Genomic DNA, 19,686 nt, shown 5'->3' with positions numbered 1-19,686 from the left:
TTTATAATCAGTGTTTTTTTTTTCATATTTTATTACTGGTGAAAATGAGGTTAACAGTTATAGGTTTTAATCTCAGTCACAATGTAAATATTAATAGTTTGTGTAGATTGTGGTAGGTATGGAACAATCAACAGTTTTACTGGTCAATATGAAGATAAACGGATTTTTCCGTCAATAATTTATTGAACAATAGCAGTGCCTGAAACCATACAGGCCTACTTTAATTGTACTGTCCTCAGTATTTTGGTTTATTAAACTATGCTGTGTTTGAGAGAATCCCATGATGTTTATCTTAGGTGTAAGTGTTGGTAATGAGTTTCAAACGTTAAAAATCACACTAATAAGCATGTACCTTTATTAGAAAAATGTTAAGTCTAAGAGACGCGCGCTTTAGCTTGTTAGCTTGTTGCTAGCTTGACCAACAACACTCGTCAAACATAAAATAACACGGCATAACTGGTTCAGTACGCTGTTTAAATGTTTGAGAATATAGATGTAGTGTTTAGTATGTGGTTTAAGACACAGCTAATATGAAATTAAACAGTTCGTTTCTCAAGTAAAGAGATGCTAATTTAGCTTAGCATCCTCAGGGCTATTTCTTCTTCTTTAGTTATTGAACAGCAGGCGGCAGACAGCTTTCATACGCACTACCGCCACCGTCTGGCTGCTGTGACGCATAACCACCTGGGGTTGAATTAAAAACAACACACAAGTGCAACAGCGTAATAAATTAATCTGTGATAATTGTTAAATTCCTGTTAAACTGGGACTGCAGCCATATTTTTGCCGTTTCGTATTTTACTTTGAAAGTCTACGGCGGAAGTCTGTCTTGGCTAAATGCACTTTAGCTAGCAGCAGCAAACGATCTGTGCTGTGGGTAAGTAGCTGCTCCGTACATAAAATCTGTTTTAAATGTAAATTCTGCTGATACAGTACTTACTATTCTCCAGTATTCTTACGTACTCTACTATGTACCAGAATGCTGGAAGAAACGGTGGCTTTGCTGCCTTATTAGCGACTTTTGATTCAGTGTGTAAGGATTAGTCATGTTAGCTAGCCGCTGCTGGCTAAAGAGTGAACTTAACTGAGACCGGAACTTTCCTTTCTAGGCGGGAACAGACGTCTGGTCGACTGGCAGGTAATTCTGCAGAACTGTGGTTGTGTGTGTGCTGTCCCACGATTTCCAGGTGTGTTTAGTTTAAGCTGTTAGTATTTTATTGTGCTGTATTTGCTGGTTGAACCGACAGTTTAATGTGATTCTGAGAGATGTCATGTTTTCACCACTAGATGGTGCTATTGACTTAATTTTGATTTTACAATGCTAAAAGCTTTGGTATGTAAACATTGTGTTATGTCTGTAAACTGGTGATGTGATACAAGATCCTAGGGCTGGGCAATTAATCACAAATTAGATTAAATCACAATAAAGCATGCTGCAATATTCAAATCACAGACAGTGCAATATTTCTTTAACCTGAAAAGTGTCAAAATACCAGTTTGATACAATCTTTATACCAGTGTTACTCAACCCTGCTCAACCAAAGAGCCAAATAGGTGAAAAATACCTTTGCAAGAGCCACAACCTAAGAGATGAAAAGTGGCAAAAACAGCTTGGAGTAGCAATAAAAATAGGTTAAAGGTGGCAAAAATGGTCAAAAAGCAGACAAAATGGGTAAAAAAGGGAGAAATTGAAAAGGAAACGTGGAAAAAGGGTCAGAAAGTAGCAAAAATGGGTGAGAAGTGACAAAAAATGAGTTACAGTTGGCATAAAATGGTCCAAAAGTGGCAAAATTATGAGAGGAAATGAGTGAAAAGTGAATTAAATGAGCAAAAACTAGGAAAAAAGTGGTATTTTATGATAAAAGGGAGCTTAAATGGGTGAAAATGCTGAGGAAAAAAGGGTAAAATAGGAAAAATGGGATAAAAGTGGCAAAAATTGGTAAAAAAAAATTGCCAAAAAAAAAGTGTCAAAGTGGGCATAAAAGTAGGAAAAAGTGGTATTAAATGGCAATAAGTAGCCCTAATAGGCAAAAATGGGATAAAAGTAGGAAAAAAAGTGTTTTTCAAAGGCAAAGCATTGCTTAAATGGGTGAAAAGTGGGAAACAATGGAGAAAAAGGACAAAAAAGTTTCCCTTATTTAAGGTTTTCTGGGGGAATAATATTTAAAATGAAGACATAAAAGAGCCACGTGTTGAGTATCACTACTTTATACCTTATTCAAACCTTTAAGTATCTTCTTTATTTTATTTTTTACGAAAATCTTACTTTTCTTGCTCATGCATTTATTTTTCTTCATCAAAATGAGAACATGAGAAATGATCATCCCCTTCAATAAAGCAACTGATATCAACATTTCTCTATGAGCCAAATGGCAGTAAGATATTTGACTCTAAATTCAGCCCTAGTTGAACTGATCTGATATTGTACTTGTTAGAATATAGAATGATTTCTTGCTCATGTTTGTTGAACAACAGAAAAATGAGGAACCTAAATAATCACATTTCAAATCGCAATATTGCAGGAAAAAATTGCAACTAGATTATTTTTGCAAATCGTTCAGCCCTACACGGGACCCTGTCTGCTCTGACGTTGTCAAAATGAGTGTACATATATGCATTTTTTAAAACCATGATTAGAAACATGATGTATAGAGATTATAAAGTCGTGTATTTACAAGGACTCAAACTCAGAATTTTGGGGTTTAAAAAAGCAGAAATTAATGAGAAAAAAAATTAAATCTCAAAGTTAATAAAGGCTTAAATATTGACACCAAAAACTCAAAAATGAAATTTACAGCCGTGTTAAACAAAAAACAATTACAAGAAAGCTGAAAACAGTGGTTGGATTTTTGACTCATTGTGTCAAAAATTCTACGTTTTAGTTCAAGTACATTTACAGCTGTCAAAGTAAAAAAAATCTATTTTTCCTTGTAACTATTAACTTTGAGTTTTTTCTTTAAAATGAACAGAGCCTCTTTATTTTACACCATCACAGTAATGGATCGTTTATTCATGGATATTTTGTCAGGGAAAAAATGTATGTAGGCCAATTATTTGGGATTTTTTCAGTGAAAAAAAAAATAAAATTGATGTTTAATTTTTGCAAATGGATCTTGGGGGGGGGCTAAGCTTTTCTTAGATATGAGTGGGGGGGCTCTAAGGAATAAAAGGTTGGGAACCACTGCTCTAGGACACTGATTATTCCTACAAAGTTATTTTTAAATTCCCCTTTATTATTACAGGATAGCATTTGTTTTGATTTGGCACCTTACAAACAAAAGTAGACCAATCAATCAATCAATCAAACTTTATTTATATAGCGCTTTTCATACAAGAAAATGTAGCACAAAGTGTTTTACACACAGACAGGTTAAAAGAAGATAAAAGGGGGTATGACCCAAACCCACTATGCCCCCCCCCCCCCCCCCCCACACACACACACACACACACACACACACACACACACACACACAATCCATTCACAGTATTGGTAAAATGCATCATAAATAAGACACTAGTAGAACAGGAAAATTTTGTTCCCAGTACGCACCAAGGAAACGCCATCTTGAAGGTTTAAAATGAGTAAACACTGGAGGTAAGGTTAAAGTGTAAAATAATAAAAGGGTGCTGTAATGAGAATAAAAACACTAAAAGGTAATGGCAATATGCTCAAACAGGGAAATAAAACACTTAACAAGAACTTAGGAAAAGACAGTAAGACAAGGATAAACTACTAAAAGATAATTCTCTGTCTAGATATTTTAAAGAAGAAAAATGTGGACATTGCGTTGTTACAAGAAACTCACCTATTACAGCAAGATTTAAATAAATTAAAAAGCACCCACTTCAATTTGGTCGGATCCTCCTCAGCCAATAACAGAACAAAAGGAGTAGCAATTATGATTCGCTCCAATCTTAAAACCAGCATCATCAAAAATGGAAAGGACCAAGAGGGAAGGATTGCATTTGTGAAAATAATTGTCAGGGGAGTAAAGATAGCTCTCATTTCTGTGTACGCCCCCAACTCACATGACAAATTATTTTTCTCTTCCTTATGTAAAATCATAAATGAAATAAATGGATTTAGCCTCGTTGTAGGTGGTGACTTTAATGCAGCTGTTGACGTAAATGAAAAAACCTCAAGGACTGGTGTGATCAGTCCAAGTACTCGAGCTTTGAGGAATTTACCATCAGAATATGATCTGAGCGATTTATGGCGGATACAGAACCCACATGAAAAGGACTACGCCTTTTTCTCTGCACGTCATCTATCCTTCTCAAGAGTAGACTACATTCTAGTTTCTTCTCTGATGAAAAACATAATTCTAAAGGCTGAAATAGTCTATATGTCACTTTCTGATCATCATGCAAATTTATGTTATATAATGTTGGGTTCAGTTACAAATAGAGCAACTCGTTGGAAATTCAGTACTACTCTTCTGCAAAATACGTTTTTTTGTGATGAATTCAAAGAAGCATTTAAAGAGTTTTTACTCATAAATAAGGGCTCCGTCTCAGATGAACGAATCCTATGGGATTCTATAAAGGGATTTATAAGGAATCATTCAATCTCATTTGCTTCAGATCAAAACAGGGCTCAGTTGAGAGAAATTAAAGATTTGGAGCAGACCTTTGCACATCTTATTCACCAGCAGCGTATCCAATTCTCAGAAGAAAGACAAGAGGAAATATCATCAGTTAAAATAAATGATTGCCGTGCAGATATAGCCTCAATTCAAGCAGAAGATGGCTCTCTTTTGTGTGACCCACTCTCAGTAAATCAAGGATTTGAAAAGTTTTATAAGAAATTGTACCAAAGTGAAGTACGCGCAACATCAGAAATGATTAGCTCTTACTTTGAAGATTTAAAATGGCCTTGTCTTTCCCTCGAGGAGACAAATGTTTTAGATACTGAAATAACACTGAATGAGCTATACCACGCATTACAACAAATGAAAAAAGACAAATCCCCAGGCTTGGATGGTATACCACCAGAATTTTATCTGAAATTTTGGGAAGATTTTGGTCCTTCTATGCTTGAGATGTTCAATAAAGCACTTCAGATGGGATCTTTCAATAGAGACGTTAATACAGCTATCATCTCACTTTAATGCAAGCAAGGAAAGGATCCAACACTTTGTTCAAGTTACAGACCTATCTCCCTGCTTAACTCAGATCTAAAACTGTTCGCCAAAACTCTAGCACTTAGATTAGATAAAGTGATCCCAAAATTAGTCCATCCAGACCAAACTGGTTTTGTAAAAAATAGATCAGCAGAGGACAACATCAGAAGATTGCTGCATGTATTATCTCAGCCTCCAATTCCACTTCATTACCTGCTGTCCTGTCGATCAATGCTGAAAAAGCATTCGATCGACTTGAACTTCTTTACAGAACACAACAGATCACTGATGCTGTAGTGAAGAGGAGCAATGATATGACTTTGTCCACACGGGGGCGCCACAGTAACAAAGTTAAATGTTCTCATTTGATCCTCACTGTAAATATGACAGACTTTATTAATCCTGGAGGGAATGACCAGTTTAATCAGGCATGTTTGAGAGAAAATTACTGTTTCTTACTCCAGTGCATTTAATTTCTTTAGACATGTCAGTATTTTATTTTTATAGCAGTTTTTTAATTTCATTCATTTATGGAAATTGGGAAAAAAGCTGGTGAGGATTTGTTGTTTGAGCTAGAATTTTTATTATTTTTTTATGTGTGTGTGTTAAAAACTGACGGATCAGTGCTGACAGTAACACACAGACTGATGATTGACTTAAATGTTCCATAAGAATATTCTATGGAAATATTCTATTTCAAAATTTAAAAAAAAAATGTCTGCAAATCCACAGAAGTGTGAATCACAGTGAAGGCACTTCTTTAAAAGTACACACGGGGGCGCTATAACAGTTTTAGGTTTTACTCTGTAGGGATCTAGATTGTTTGGATCAGCTCAGGAATCATTTTGTTAAATCAGTCAAATTCAGCCACGTTGTCTTATGATTCATGTGTTTTACTAAAATGATAAATTTAAATAAAAATAAATGGTATTTTATCCTGATAACATTGTTTTACATGTTTGCTCTGAAACAAAGTCAGACCACTGAGCAGGAGGTTTTCCTTTTAGCCTGACGGTGCAGAGAAAAGCTCAAACTCTTGTCATGTCTTAAAAACTAGGGATGCACGATATTGGATTTTTGCCAATATCCAGTATGCTGATATTTACAGATTCATTTTGGCCGATACTGATATTGATACTGGTATTTAAATATGCTTTTCAGGAAAAAAAAATCAGTCCATTTGGACACTTTCAGCTTTAAGGATGACCAAAGAAACAAACTTTAGTCCTTAAAAATACTTTAAAGTTTAAAGAATGAGGATAAAGAAAGAAAAAGATCTCACCTGATATAGGTCTGTTGGTTCAGACTAAAACTCTACCAATTTATTAGTATAGATCAGTGATACTCTACCAAAGAGCAGAATTGTTGAAAAATACCTTTGAAAGAGCCACAATCGAAGTGGTGAAAAGGGCATAACAATAAGTTAAGGGTGGCAAAAATGGTCAAAAAGCAACAAATATGGGGTAAAATGGGCAAAAACGGGGAGGAAAAGGTGGAAAATTGTCAGAAAGTAGAAAATATGGGTGAGAAGTGACAAAAAAAAGAGTTACAGATGGCAAAAAATGGTCTGAAAGTGGTAAAACGTGGCAAAAAAATGAGTGATAAGTGACTTAAACGGGCAAAAAGCAGTCAAGAGTGGCAAAAATAGGTGAAAAAATAGGAAACAAGTGGTATTTAATGGCAAAAGGTAGCTTAAATGGATGAAAAAATGGTGATAAAGGGCAAAAATTGGATAAAACTGGCAAAAGAAGTGACTAAAATGGGCAAAAACTAGTAAAAAAATGGTATTTAATGACAAAAGGTCAATTTAGTGGGGGAAAATGGGGAGAAAAAACTGTGAAATTGTCAAAATGGGAAAAAGTGTTACTTAATGCCAAAAGGTAGCTTAAATGTGAAAAAAGGGGGGAAAAAATTAGGGAAAAAAGTGGTTTTTAATGACTAAAGGTAGCTTAAATAGATGAGAAGTGTCAAAAAATTGTGAAAAAGGACCAAAAAAAGTTTCCCTTTTTTAAGGTTTTTTAGGGGAATAATATTTCAAATGAAGACAAGAGCCACACGTTGAGTATCACTGGTATATATGGCCAAATTTTACAGTCGGTTTATGCTAATATTCACAGCCAAAATATTGAATGTAAATATCAGCAGAATTTTTGACATCTGCTGATACCAAACCAATAATACGGTGCATCCCTATTAAAAACAGCTGAAGGTGAAACGGCTCTAAACTGGAGTCATTCTCATTTTAGAGCCAGCTCGGCTTCGTGGCCTTCTTGGTCGATTTTCTCTCAGATATCTCAAAGATTCAGTTAAATGGTGGATGTTGTGGACGAGGCAGGAAGCAGAGGAATTAGATGTGACCTTAATTCTGCTCCCTGGTTAACCTGGGTCAGAGATCAGACGCTTAAATCTTTCTGCAGGTCAAACGCTCTGAGAACACGTAGCTGTTTCTCTGCTCACCTTCACACCAGCAACATGACCAGGGACTTTGAACGTTAAAATAAAACATGTTTCATGGAAATTAATGAGGAAAAATAACAGGGGAGTTTTTATTTTCTTAAGTTTAGTTTATTTTGGGGCTTTGCCTCCAAGCCAGCGACAGCCAAGGCCGGGTTGTCTTTTCAGGTTGACCGCAGGTCTGTCAGTAATTTTTGGACCCTGTGATGAATCCTTAGCATCTCTAAAACTTTTGCACATGATTGCATGTAACACAGGAGTGGTTGTTGTGTAATTATCGTAGATCTTTCAGAGCAGAGATTCCAGGTATTGTAGCTTTAAGTCAGGAATCAGGACAGCCCTTCTAGCGTCATAAAAAGAAAGTGAAGCCTTCAAACTAAGTAGTAAAGAAACTTTATTGATATTAACAATCCTAAAAGAACAAATGTACATGACCTGAGGAGAGTCCTGTCACATCCACAGGATATAAACCCCTGAAGAGTCTGATCCAGGATCAGAGCTGCTCTTTAATAAACTCCAGAGTCACTGTTAAGATCATCTTCCTCCCAGTACGAACCAGAGCCACCATCCTGCTGGGAACAGTGGGACACCTCCGTCATCTTCCTGTTTGTTTTACTGTCCTGAGCTCTGGTTTCTTCTCTTCCTGTTAGCTTTCTGCTTTCATTCATATCGTTTCCTGTTTCTCCTCCTATGATTCCTTTCTTTTGTTGAACCGTCTCCCGTCTCCTTTTAACGTCTTTTTCTCTCCGTTCCTTCTTTCCTTCCTTATCCTGTGTTTTTTTTTTCCACCCGCTGTTTCTTCGTCGTTCTCGTTTTTAATTCCCAAACATTTCCTCCTGTCTTCTCCGAATCGTCTCACATTTCTGAGTCTCTTATGCCCCGCCGTTAGCAGATAACTCCACCCCTTGGCGACTCCACCATGTCCGGTTGGCTTGAGAACGGCCTGGGACTCATCGGCCGACCCCCAACTAAAAACGCCACCCCTCCCTCTCCCCCTCCCATGCCGCCGTCCTCCTCCGTCCCAGCGAGCATCCTTCCTGATGCTGACAGCAGCTGGACGTCTGAGTGAGCATTGGCAACCGTGTGGCGACGCACGCCACCCGTCTTCTCCAGGTAGGCCTCGCCCTCCTGCTCCACCAGGGGAGCCAGAGACGAGGAGTCGGAGGAGGCGTGATGCTGAGTGACGGTGATCTCCGGCTGTGATTGGTCGACTAGCAACGACCCAGATGATCGAAGATGGCGGGATTCTGGAAGAGGAACAGGAAATGAAAAGACACGTTTTATAGTCTACAAGAGGACGTCTGGATAAAAGAATGTGGCCCTAAAGTAAACCTTCCCAGGACCCCATACAGGCTTAGTCCGGCTCTAAAGAGAAACCACATTCACGTATCTAGATTTGCTCCAGTTAAACTCCACTTTTCCTCTAGCTTTACCCTAGTTTTCCCCCACTTTCACCCTTCTTTTACTCTAGTTTTACTCTTCTTTTACTCTAGTTTTCCTCTTCTTTTACTCTAGTTTTCCTCTAGCTTTACCCTAGTTTTCCCCCACTTTCACCCTTCTTTTACTCTAGTTTTCCTCTTCTTTTACTCTAGTTTTCCTCTTCTTTTTCTCTAGTTTTCCTCTTCTTTTACTCTAGTTTTCCTCTTCTTTTACTCTAGTTTTCCTCTTCTTTTTCTCTAGTTTTCCTCTTCTTTTATTCTAGTTTTCCTCTTCCTCTAGTTTTACTCTTCTTTTCCTCTAGTTTTACTCTTGTTTTCCTCTAGTTTTACCCTAGTTTTACCCCCACTTTGACCCTTGTTTTCCTCTAATTTTCCTATAGTTTTACTCTTCTTTTACTCTAGTTTTACTCTTCTTTTACTCTAGTTTTACCCTAGTTTTCCCCCACTTTCACCCTTATTTTCCTCTAGTTTTCCTCCACACCCCCACTTTAGTTTTCCTCTTGCTTACCTGTACTTGCCCTCCATTGTTACTCTAGTTTTCCTCTTCTTTTACTCTAGTTTTACTCTTCTTTTACTCTAGTTTTACTCTTCTTTTACTCTAGTTTTACTCTTCTTTTACTCTAGTTTTACCCTAGTTTTCCCCCACTTTCACCCTTCTTTTACTCTAGTTTTACTCTTCTTTTACTCTAGTTTTTCTCTTCTTTTTCTCTAGTTTTCCTCTTCTTTTACTCTAGTTTTCCTCTTCTTTTACTCTAGTTTTCCTCTTCTTTTACTCTAGTTTTACTCTTTTACCCTAGTTTTACTCTTCTTTTACTCTAGTTTTACTCTTCTTTTACTCTAGTTTTACTCTTCTTTTACACTAGTCTTCCTCTAGTTTTACTCTAGTTTTACTCTTCTTTTACTCTAGTTTTCCTCTTCTTTTACTCTAGTTTTCCTCTTCTTTTACTCTAGTTTTCCTCTTCTTTTACTCTAGTTTTCCTCTTCTTTTACTCTAGTTTTCCTCTTCTTTTACTCTAGTTTTACTCTTCTTTTACTCTAGTTTTACTCTTCTTTTACTCTAGTTTTCCTCTTCTTTTACTCTAGTTTTACTCTTCTTTTACTCTAGTTTTCCTCTTCTTTTACTCTAGTTTTCCTCTTCTTTTACTCTAGTTTTACTCTTCTTTTACTCTAGTTTTACTCTTCTTTTACTCTAGTTTTACTCTTCTTTTACTCTAGTTTTCCTCTTCTTTTACTCTAGTTTTCCTCTTCTTTTACTCTAGTTTTACTCTTCTTTTACTCTAGTTTTCCTCTTCCTCTAGTTTTCCTCTTCTTTTACTCTAGTTTTCCTCTTCTTTTCCTCTAGTTTTACTCTTCTTTTATTCTAGTTTTCCTCTTCTTTTTCTCTAGTTTTCCTCTTCTTTTATTCTAGTTTTCCTCTTCCTCTAGTTTTCCTCTTCTTTTACTCTAGTTTTACTCTAGTTTTACCCTTCTTTTACTCTGGTTTTCCTCTAGTTTTAACCTAGTTTTACCCCCACTTTGACCCTTGTTTTCCTCTAATTTTCCTATAGTTTTACTCTTCTTTTACTCTAGTTTTACTCTTCTTTTACTCTTCTTTTACTCTAGTTTTACCCTAGTTTTCCCCCACTTTCACCCTTATTTTCCTCTAGTTTTCCTCCACACCCCCACTTTAGTTTTCCTCTTGCTTACCTGTACTTGCCCTCCATTGTTACTCTAGTTTTCCTCTTCTTTTCCTTCACTTTAACCTGTCTTCCACTCTAGTTTTACTCTTATTTTCCTCTAGTTTTCCTCCACCCCCCCTTACTCTAGTTTTCCTGTACTTGTCCTCCATTGTTACTCCAGTTTTACACTAGTTTTTCTCTACTATTATCCTGTTTTAATGAAGGATTAAATGGTCCGAGCGTTCCCTCTGCTCACAGTGTGACATATTCATATCTCAGTTTTTACATAACAGCCTGTTGCTGCAGTTGCTGAGCTCCTGAAGTGGCCTCTTGCAGGAGAACCCTCTCAGTTAGACGGTGTCAGAGCTAGGATTAGGTCTGTAATCTGATCAGGATTTAAAAACTGGCTGTGGTGATGTGGCGGTTTTTCAGCTCTGACCAGACGTTTCACTTTGTGAAACACAGACGTAAGAATCAGACACCAAAATCAGCTGATCAGTTGCTGTGATACGGTCATTGTAAACTGTGAAATGATGCTGGTGAAATCTGAGGGTATCTCCTGTTTGGAGAGAATGGCAACAAGGAACAAAGTCCTAGAGAGCATCAATGTGCCATGGAGGGAGAAGAAACACAAAATAAATCACTTCATATGAACTCCACGTTTTTAAGACCTGGAGTATTCTGTTAAAGGATTGAATGAAACTCCTGCAGACACCCACTCTGCTCGCCGTGCTTGCACATGCACGCCAGCAAACGAGATCAGGTGTGAGATTATTGGCCTGTGGTGTTTCTAGTTGGAATCGGCCTCCTTTGATGATTCTGCGAATATGTCTGGCTCACATGCTGCATTGAAAGGTGAAATATTTCCTCGTATGTCAGACTTCTATTATCTCTAATTTCTGCAGCGTCTTTTTAACGTCCTGTCCTGTCCTGCTGAGGCCCCGCCCCCGTCTAACTGTGGAAATCTCCAGCTGTGAAGGACGTGTGTGTGAAAGGAGAAATCAGGAAATTAATCGGCAGTTGTTCCTGAAATATTCCATTATTATTCATGACTGCATGCGTGGTAACAGATTCTGAGCTGTTAGATATCTCTGCTCATCCTGTGTGGTTGTTGTGAACGCTGAGTTAAAGTCAGTGACCTCCTTCATTCACCTGTGACCAGACGCAGTGAAACCACCGCAGCAGATTAAGAAGCTCAGCTCCCACTGAGAGGATTTAAAGAGCACATTTACTACAAAGCCACGCCCCCTGACCTCGACACCCCGTCATGGTAACTTTACTGTTTAACCCGCTGCTTCTTCGTTGGTCCGCTTATTTATCAAACACTGTGAACTTAACCATGGTTCAGCCCATAGGATAGATTCCTGATCCTGCTGTACTTCCTCGTCTCTCTTCAGCTCTCCTCTCCAGTGAAAATAACCTAAAATAATCTTAAAAACTGTCAACTTGATGAAAATACCGACACAGAATTTTCATATACAGCAGTTTAACAAAGAATACTTTAAAAATAACTTCTGAATTAAGGAGTAAAAAAAATATCTGCATATCTACAGCTCTCCTCTGGTCTATTAAACATGCAGTATCAAAACTCCACCACCAGGGGGCTCTCTGTGTAAACAATAACAAAAGATGACAAGTAGAGACGCACTGCTCAGCTCCATCTGTGTCTGGTCTCAGCACAAAGTTTAAATAAATGTCTCTGTTTATTACGGAGCCCCAGACATAACATGTTAAAAATAAATAAATAAATAAATAAATTGTGGCAACAATATAGCTATAATGTGCACATGAAATACTAAATCATGGCCACAAAATACTGGACAGGGATAGTAGGAGTGAATTCAAATTTAGGCATTTATTCCCAGCCTAAAATCTAATTTAATCATACTATCCCTGTCCGACGTGTAGCTTTAGCCCCTCTACTGCCTCTACCTTAGAGCTTAGAGAAGGGGCACTCTATTTTCTTACCCAGCTGTCCAGGAATGATATTAATATTATTAATAAGTATTAAACCTATGCACACACCTGCGCACATTAAGCCTACTTTGTGGCCACAAGTATTTAATGTACACATTATACTTATTTTGTAGCCACAAATTGGTATTTTGTGGCCATAATTTAGTATTTAATGGCCACAATTAAGTATTTTGTTGCCATGAATTAGTATTTCATGCGCATGTTATACTCATGTTGTGGTCAGGAATTAGTACTTCTTGGCAACAATTTAGTATTTCATGGCCACAATTTAGTATTTTGTGGCCATGAATTAGTATTTTGTGCCCACGTTATAGCTATATTGTGGCCACAATTCAATTTTTTTGACCATGTCATGTCTGGGGCTCTGTAGTTTTCAACAGTTGTGATGTAAACATGCATCGTTTTGATCAATAGAGAATAAAATGCTCGGTGCTGAAGCTCCACATAGTTGCCAACAGTAGCTGCTGTCCTGAGCTCTCTCTGCCCTCCATGTGAATACAGCACTAAAGTCATAAACACTCCCTCCAGGAGGACTGACCCAGTAGATGCTGGTTTCTGCTGTGAAGAACGTTGCTGAGATACGGAGAGATGACGATCTCCACCAGACGCTCCAGCTGGTAATACTCCAAACTGGGACCTCCAGACTCATGGATCCCCTGATGATGAGAGACACTTTAGTTTAGTTCTTCCTTTAGTGTTTAGTGATTTTAATTTGATGACACCTGTGTTTACCTGCAGCACCAGCAGCATCTGTGTCACCGCTGGAGGGACGGAGGCTGAACTTCCCAGAGTCTCCTCTAGGTGGAGCTTCAGCAGCACCAGGTCTCTGAAGGCCAGCAAAGCCATCTGCCTGACGGTGAGCTCGTGACCCTGAACACAGACTCTCATTAATCTACGACACGTCCGTCCTAACGAGCCTAATCGATCTAACGAGTTTAATCAGCGGCAGCTTCCTGCTTCCTTACCTGGACCGGGTAGAAGATGGCCTGCAGCGTGGGGAGGATCTCGGTGAAGAATCTGTCCCACATGTCGGCCAGGACCGTGAGCTGGTCCTCGCCTACAGGTGGTTACCATGGAAACATATCACACACACAGGAAATGGGCTCGTTAGAGTTAGCTTAATGCTTAGTGCTGTTTGCAGCAGTGTGATGTAACTGTGGTTATTAAATTACTCTGAGGATTATTGATTCCTGCAAACAGCCACAGAAAAACAACACAAACACAATTGGAGCTGAGATTAACACTAAAACTCCTCAGAGAGAGAACCGAATTTAACTGCTGTGTGTGAGGTGAAACATCGGGCTGACAGCTGTTACAGGGGAGAAAAACATCAGAAAATAAAACAAAGTCTAAAAAAAACCCAGGTAATTCTCCTTTAAATTGCACATCATCCTGTTTCTGCATCAGAACAACAAACCCACATTATCATCCAATCTAACATAAAACAGGAACCTTAACTATTCTCCATCATCAGTGGAAACATGCAAACAGTTGAGCATCTGCATTCTCTCACTGCCGTCTCTCTGACATTAAAGCATAGACGAGCAAAACTCTTTTAAAACTAAGGGCACCAGTTGTTTCGACCCCCCCCCCCCCAGCTTACTTTCACACTAGCAACATCGAACTGTGCCCGGGCGCACTTGCATATTTACTCAGTCTGAAACAGCAGGTGGCGGTATGTACGTAGCTGGTTTACAACCCCACAAAGGAGGAGAGAGAAGAAGAAGCTACCATGGCAACACTGGGGTCATGACCTGAGCAGAGATTATTTTTGTTTTGACCCAGCAAAAGGTCCATCCTGCAGCCATGGATGATTAAAATCACTCTTCATATCTGCACATCTACTACAGCTCAGAGAGTTAAATGGGCTCATGCTGCGCAGATACAGCGGTTTTTGAGGTGACAGGAGACTTTTATTGCCTTTGCACCTCCTCTCACTGACTCCAACTTGTGTTCATTTGTAAGGTGAGTCGCAACAGACCGTTTATTGGTTAGATTCTGGTGATTTCTGCCCAGGAAAAAAGTGAACAAACTGCTGCGCTGTAGAAAGAAGTTTAGTTTTTACGATGATTTCATAAAGCTGATGCGACGCTCTGTCCCATACGTGAATGTGGTTGCATTCACATTTCATCCGAACCGCACCAGAGTCCACTTGAATCGTGCCGAGACCACCTCCCCAAGTGGGCCCGGGCCCGGCGGTTTGTTTGCATTCACAATATCAAAACGAACTGGACTTTGGGCTCAAGTGCACTCAGATCCGGGACCAGGCCCCTAGTGTGAAAGCCACCTAAGTGAAATTCTTTCAGACCAACAGCCACAGCTCAGAGGTTTTAACAAGTAAACTCAAACAAAGTAAGACTTTTTTAACACTAAAAGATGCTGAAATTTAATTTACTCTTTTATTACCAACTGTTAACACAATTTTTGTACTCTTTTACCCAAAAGGTCAATAAAAAAACTTCAGTTAATTCAGGATGCTGCAACAAGAATTTAAACCAGAGAAAACAGAACTGAGAAATATCAAGCCCAACAGTTAGAAACTCTGCACTGGCTCCTCGTTTCTTTAAGAACCGGTTTTAAAGTTCTTTTTATTGTCTTTAGATCTTTACATGGTCTCGCTCCTCCACACATCATAAACCAGTGAGACCAACGCCAGGCTCTGATACCTTGTGGTTCTTTAGAGTCTGAGAAAATAATTCCCCCAGAAAACCTTAAAAAAGGGAAATTTGGATGTCAGGAATGACCCACTGATAGTCACATCAGTCAATCTGCATCCCAGACTTAAACCGTCGGCTTTGAATTAGGGCTGAGCAGTTAATCCAACAATAGATTAGACTGCTGCAATTTTCACACTGCAAAGTTAGAATATTTCTTTAACCTGGAATTTGTGTCAAAATATCAGTTAATTTTTTTTTAAATCATGCACTCATTAAACCACCATGTTTTTAGAATAATCTACAAAAAATCCTACTTTCTTCATTTAAATATGAGGATAACATAAATATTATCATTCCCTCCAGTACAATAATTCTTAAAATATGAGTCAGAATCATCACAATTTGATATTTTTTCAAACTTATTCAGCTCTAGTTTTATCTAATTTTGCGTTATAGAATGATTTACTGCTTGTGTTTGTTGAAAAATATGTAAAACAACGAACTTAAGGAATCATCACATATCAAATCGCAATACTGGGGAAAAAATCACAATTAGATCATTTTCCTAAACTGTTCAGCCCTACTGTAAATGTCAGATTTAAACATCAAGAGGGAACATGACGGATAAATATCACTGATTCTGGAGAAAAGGGACGAAACCGGGTCAGAACTTGACTCTGTACTTTAGTTTTACTGCAATAATTTGAGTGAATATTTTTGTAGGCTGAGGTCTAAACTAGGGCTGTGTGAAGGAACAGTTTCAATTCAACCTTTTTTTTCCAAAACAATCTTTGCCAGTCTTATTCTTATTTTTGTCTACTCTGTAATAAAAACTAGAATGTGCATCATTTTTATTCTATTAATTCAAGAAGAATGTCAACTTTTCAGTGATCTAATTCTAGTATTCAGTGATGATATTTAGTAATAAAATGCATTATTTATTTTTTTCACTCATCTGAATTTCATGATTTTCTGACTTAATTTTCAATATTAGCTGTTAACTACTTTAAATACATTAGTTATTACATATTTTAATAAAAAGTAGAGTAAGATACATGGAGATAATGCATTTTTTTAATGAACACAACCATCATCTGACAATGAGGATAAATAGTGATGTCTTAAACGAGCTCTTAGATGACTCTAGATGAAGAAGAGTGATGACGATGGTGAAGCCGAGCTCTCTGCATGCTCTGACTGACATGTTTACATGTTTTAGTAATTATTAAAATCTCACCCTCATGTTTGGCTCATGGATCTTGCAGAAGTTTTTGCTCTTTAGTTGAGCGGGGTGGCGTAACGCTGTCACACACCTTCTTTGGTTCTACGTCCCTGCTGGATCCCTCAGGTCCTTCTAAATCTCCATGTGACCCACATTCGCACCGGGGAGAGCTTTCTGATTTTATGAACTTTAACTTTAGAGATAAATCCTCCTAGCTGGCTCCATCGATGTTTTTAAAGGAAAACTGAAGACATGTCTTTCTAATTTGGCTCTAACACGGGGCCACTGCTTTAATATTTCTACCTTAGTCTTTATTTTGTTTTGTTTTCACCATTTTTATGTAGTTTACTGGCTTTTTAATATTTCAGTCTCTTAACTGTAGTGATTTTATTTCCTTTTTCTGTTTTTGTTGATTTTTGCTGTCTGCTTTTTGTGAAGCATGTTGGGCTGCATGTTTTTATATGAAAGGTGCTGCAGAAATAAAGCTGAGCTGAGTTATGTTCTTGTATTTATCAGATTCAATCAGGACTCTGGTCTTGGACTCTGGAACCACCTGAGCTCACCTGAGTGGAGGAGGATCTGGTCAAGGACTTCAGACAGGCCTCGAGTCAGCAGCTGGTTCTGGAACACAGAAACAGAAATCGTGTTTTCATTGTTGGTGCTGGAACATTATTTCAGTGGAGACAGCATGCTCACAGAGTTATAGAATCTGTTTTTAAAGAAAAACACAAGGCATGTAGCAGGACAGGCCTGCTTACTGTAACATTCTCTGCATTAAGCATTATCTAGTCAAACGTCTATTTATAATCACATTTGATCACAATGATAAAGTCTGAAACAGAGGAGCAGCTCATACTGATGAACATTAAAGTATTACAGATATCTCTGCTTGGTAAAGACTGAGCCTCATAGTTTAACATGAGCACTCTGGATCTGACCAAATAAAAATAGAAAAATACTCAAATACAGAGAAAAGGAATTTAATAATAAAAACCAAGACTTCTTGCCAGCAGACAGACATAAAACAGACTGATTTTAAACAGACTTTATATGTAACTATATTTTCTATCACTGCTGCTGGTAAAGCTTCACCTCCTCCACCCCAACCTCCTCCTTTATAGACTCAAGCTTCACCTCCTCCACCCCAGCCTCCTCCTTTATAGACTCAAGCTTCACCTCCTCCACCCCAACCTCCTCCTTTATAGACTCAAGCTTCACCTCCTCCACCCCAGCCTCCTCCTTTATAGACTCAAGCTTCACCTCCTCCACCCCAACCTCCTCCTTTATAGACTCAAGCTTCACCTCCTCCACCCCAGCCTCCTCCTTTATACACTCAAGCTTGTTGCAGCCTCATTCAGATTCATGCTACTATGGATTTATTGCTTTAGAGGCCATTTTATTTAATATGCATTACCATTAATATATCTCTCTTTACGGAGGTTTCTAGCCACGCACATCCTTTAACCTGCAGATTCATGACTAAACAGGAAATGATGCATCCTGGTTTTTGTCACACGTGTGAGGACGGGACAGAGTTAATCGTCTGAGGATGCTAACGGGAAGTACATGTTGCCTCTGACACTCCTGAGGTTCATTTCAATGCTCTGACAGGAAGAGGAAGTCTGTCCTCCTCCGGCTCGTCTTCCTTGCCAACAAACACAAGCCCACCAGCTCGTCTTTGACCGCAGCCTCGTTAATAAAAGACGGCGGTAATCAGATTAGAGTCATTACAGTGAGCTGCTGGTTCACTTTGGGACGTCCCCTTTGTGGCACCAGATCTACAGAGAGCAGATATCTCAGCTGAGATTGGACTCAGAGAAAGGTGACGAGTCAGCATCGACAATCAAAGAAATCTACTTCTTTTCTAAGACAGTGCTTCCTTTTTTTATGTTTCCAGAAGCTTGCTGCTGCTTTTTAAATAAAATAATAAAGTGATTAAACGTACTGTGGGCACACAGAGAGCATAGAAGAAGCCCATGTAGCAGTGACATGACCCTCTGGAATCTAGGCTGATACTATTGAGAATTTAACTAAAATCAGGCTTAAAACCAGGAGAACTCATGAAAATCCCACTCTGAGTGTTTTCTAGTAAACCAGAATGCTGAACAGGAAACGTTTAAGGTCATTTAAGACGACAAAGCAGTCGTGTGTTTGAATGTCAGCCGGTTTGAAAAATAACTTTGTTTACATTGTAAAGAATGCGGCTGATCTAATTTGTTCATTTCATCCTCCTGATCCAGACTAATGAGGAAGTCAGCGGGCCTTCAGAGTCCAGTATCACACCAGGGGACTCCGCACGGGTTTCACTAGGGGCCACAGACAGAAAAATATCAGGATGACAGGGCCACTTTTAACATCTGTCATCTCTAAAGTCAGTCAGACCGGTCTAATGTGGGCTAAGACATGCTCACAGTCCACATCACAGCCTTACATTAACGGCTGATAAACAGCCAATCTCTGTTACCTCTAATTCCCACACACAGCGACCACGCCGCGATTCACCAGGGAATCGTCTCTCCACTCTATCAGAGCATTTCCACAGCTGGCGCTCCAGTGTGGTAGTGGCGCATCCCTGAAATTCTGCTCCGTTTGAGATTAGCTGCAGGTCTATTTTCAGCGCTGTCCGCTGCCAAATCTCCTGACCAAGGGCTCCTGGCAACCCTTCTACCCGCCCTGACACTACCCCAGGCTGCACCTACTCCCCACATCCACCCCTTACTCCGCCCTAAAGCTGTGGACTTTATTTTATTTTCCCTGGTAAAATGCAAGGACATCTGCAGCACAACCGAGGTTCTGTCAATCCTCAGGTGGGCTTGCTCGCTACTACAAGCCCTACTTCAGCCTTACTCTTTGGCCCAACCATGCCTAAAACTTCTGCACATCCACTGAAGTCTTTTTGTTTTATAAAGGCTCAGTTATGCTTCCTGCATGGACGACCGCACAGACACAAACTGACGTGGAATTGTAACGCCAAAATCTCTGGAGGAGCTGCTGTGTTTCTCTTGCTGCTAGAAAATAGACAGAGGTGATGATCCATACGGCCACTCAATCAAGAGAGGAGGGATTAGGGGGAGTCTGATGTACATGTGTGGTCAAAGCCAGAGACTGATGAAGAAGTACACCGCTCTTCAGGAACGTTTAATAATCTGGCTTTCT

General features: G+C 38.9%; 1 protein-coding gene and 1 long non-coding RNA gene across 7 annotated transcripts in view; one reads left to right on the top strand and one right to left on the bottom strand.

Moving 5' to 3' along the window:
* Positions 1-721: 721 nt before the first annotated feature.
* LOC121515393 lies at positions 722-17,621 on the top strand. Its single transcript, XR_005992368.1, has 5 exons — positions 722-877; positions 1,110-1,138; positions 13,180-13,268; positions 13,390-13,507; positions 17,047-17,621. It is a non-coding gene; the product is annotated as an uncharacterized LOC121515393 (long non-coding RNA).
* prr5l (proline rich 5 like) overlaps positions 7,974-19,686 on the bottom strand; it is a 38,879-nt gene continuing 27,166 nt past the window's right edge. For all 6 annotated transcript variants that reach the window (XM_041796136.1, XM_041796135.1, XM_041796137.1 and 3 more), the window contains 5 exons: positions 17,094-17,151; positions 13,617-13,708; positions 13,384-13,521; positions 13,190-13,307; positions 7,974-8,824 (listed from right to left, as the gene is read on the bottom strand). In XM_041796136.1, the coding sequence (XP_041652070.1) occupies positions 8,463-8,824; positions 13,190-13,307; positions 13,384-13,521; positions 13,617-13,708; positions 17,094-17,151 (768 nt within the window). In that variant the 3' untranslated portion in view covers positions 7,974-8,462. The remainder of the gene's footprint in view (positions 8,825-13,189; positions 13,308-13,383; positions 13,522-13,616; positions 13,709-17,093; positions 17,152-19,686) is intronic.

The sequence above is a fragment of the Cheilinus undulatus genome, linkage group 9 (genome assembly GCF_018320785.1).
Source record: "Cheilinus undulatus linkage group 9, ASM1832078v1, whole genome shotgun sequence".
NCBI classification, from domain to species: Eukaryota; Metazoa; Chordata; class Actinopteri; order Labriformes; family Labridae; genus Cheilinus; species Cheilinus undulatus.
The sequence above is the reverse complement of the archived record's forward strand: the minus strand, read 5'-3'. Positions and strand labels throughout refer to the sequence as shown.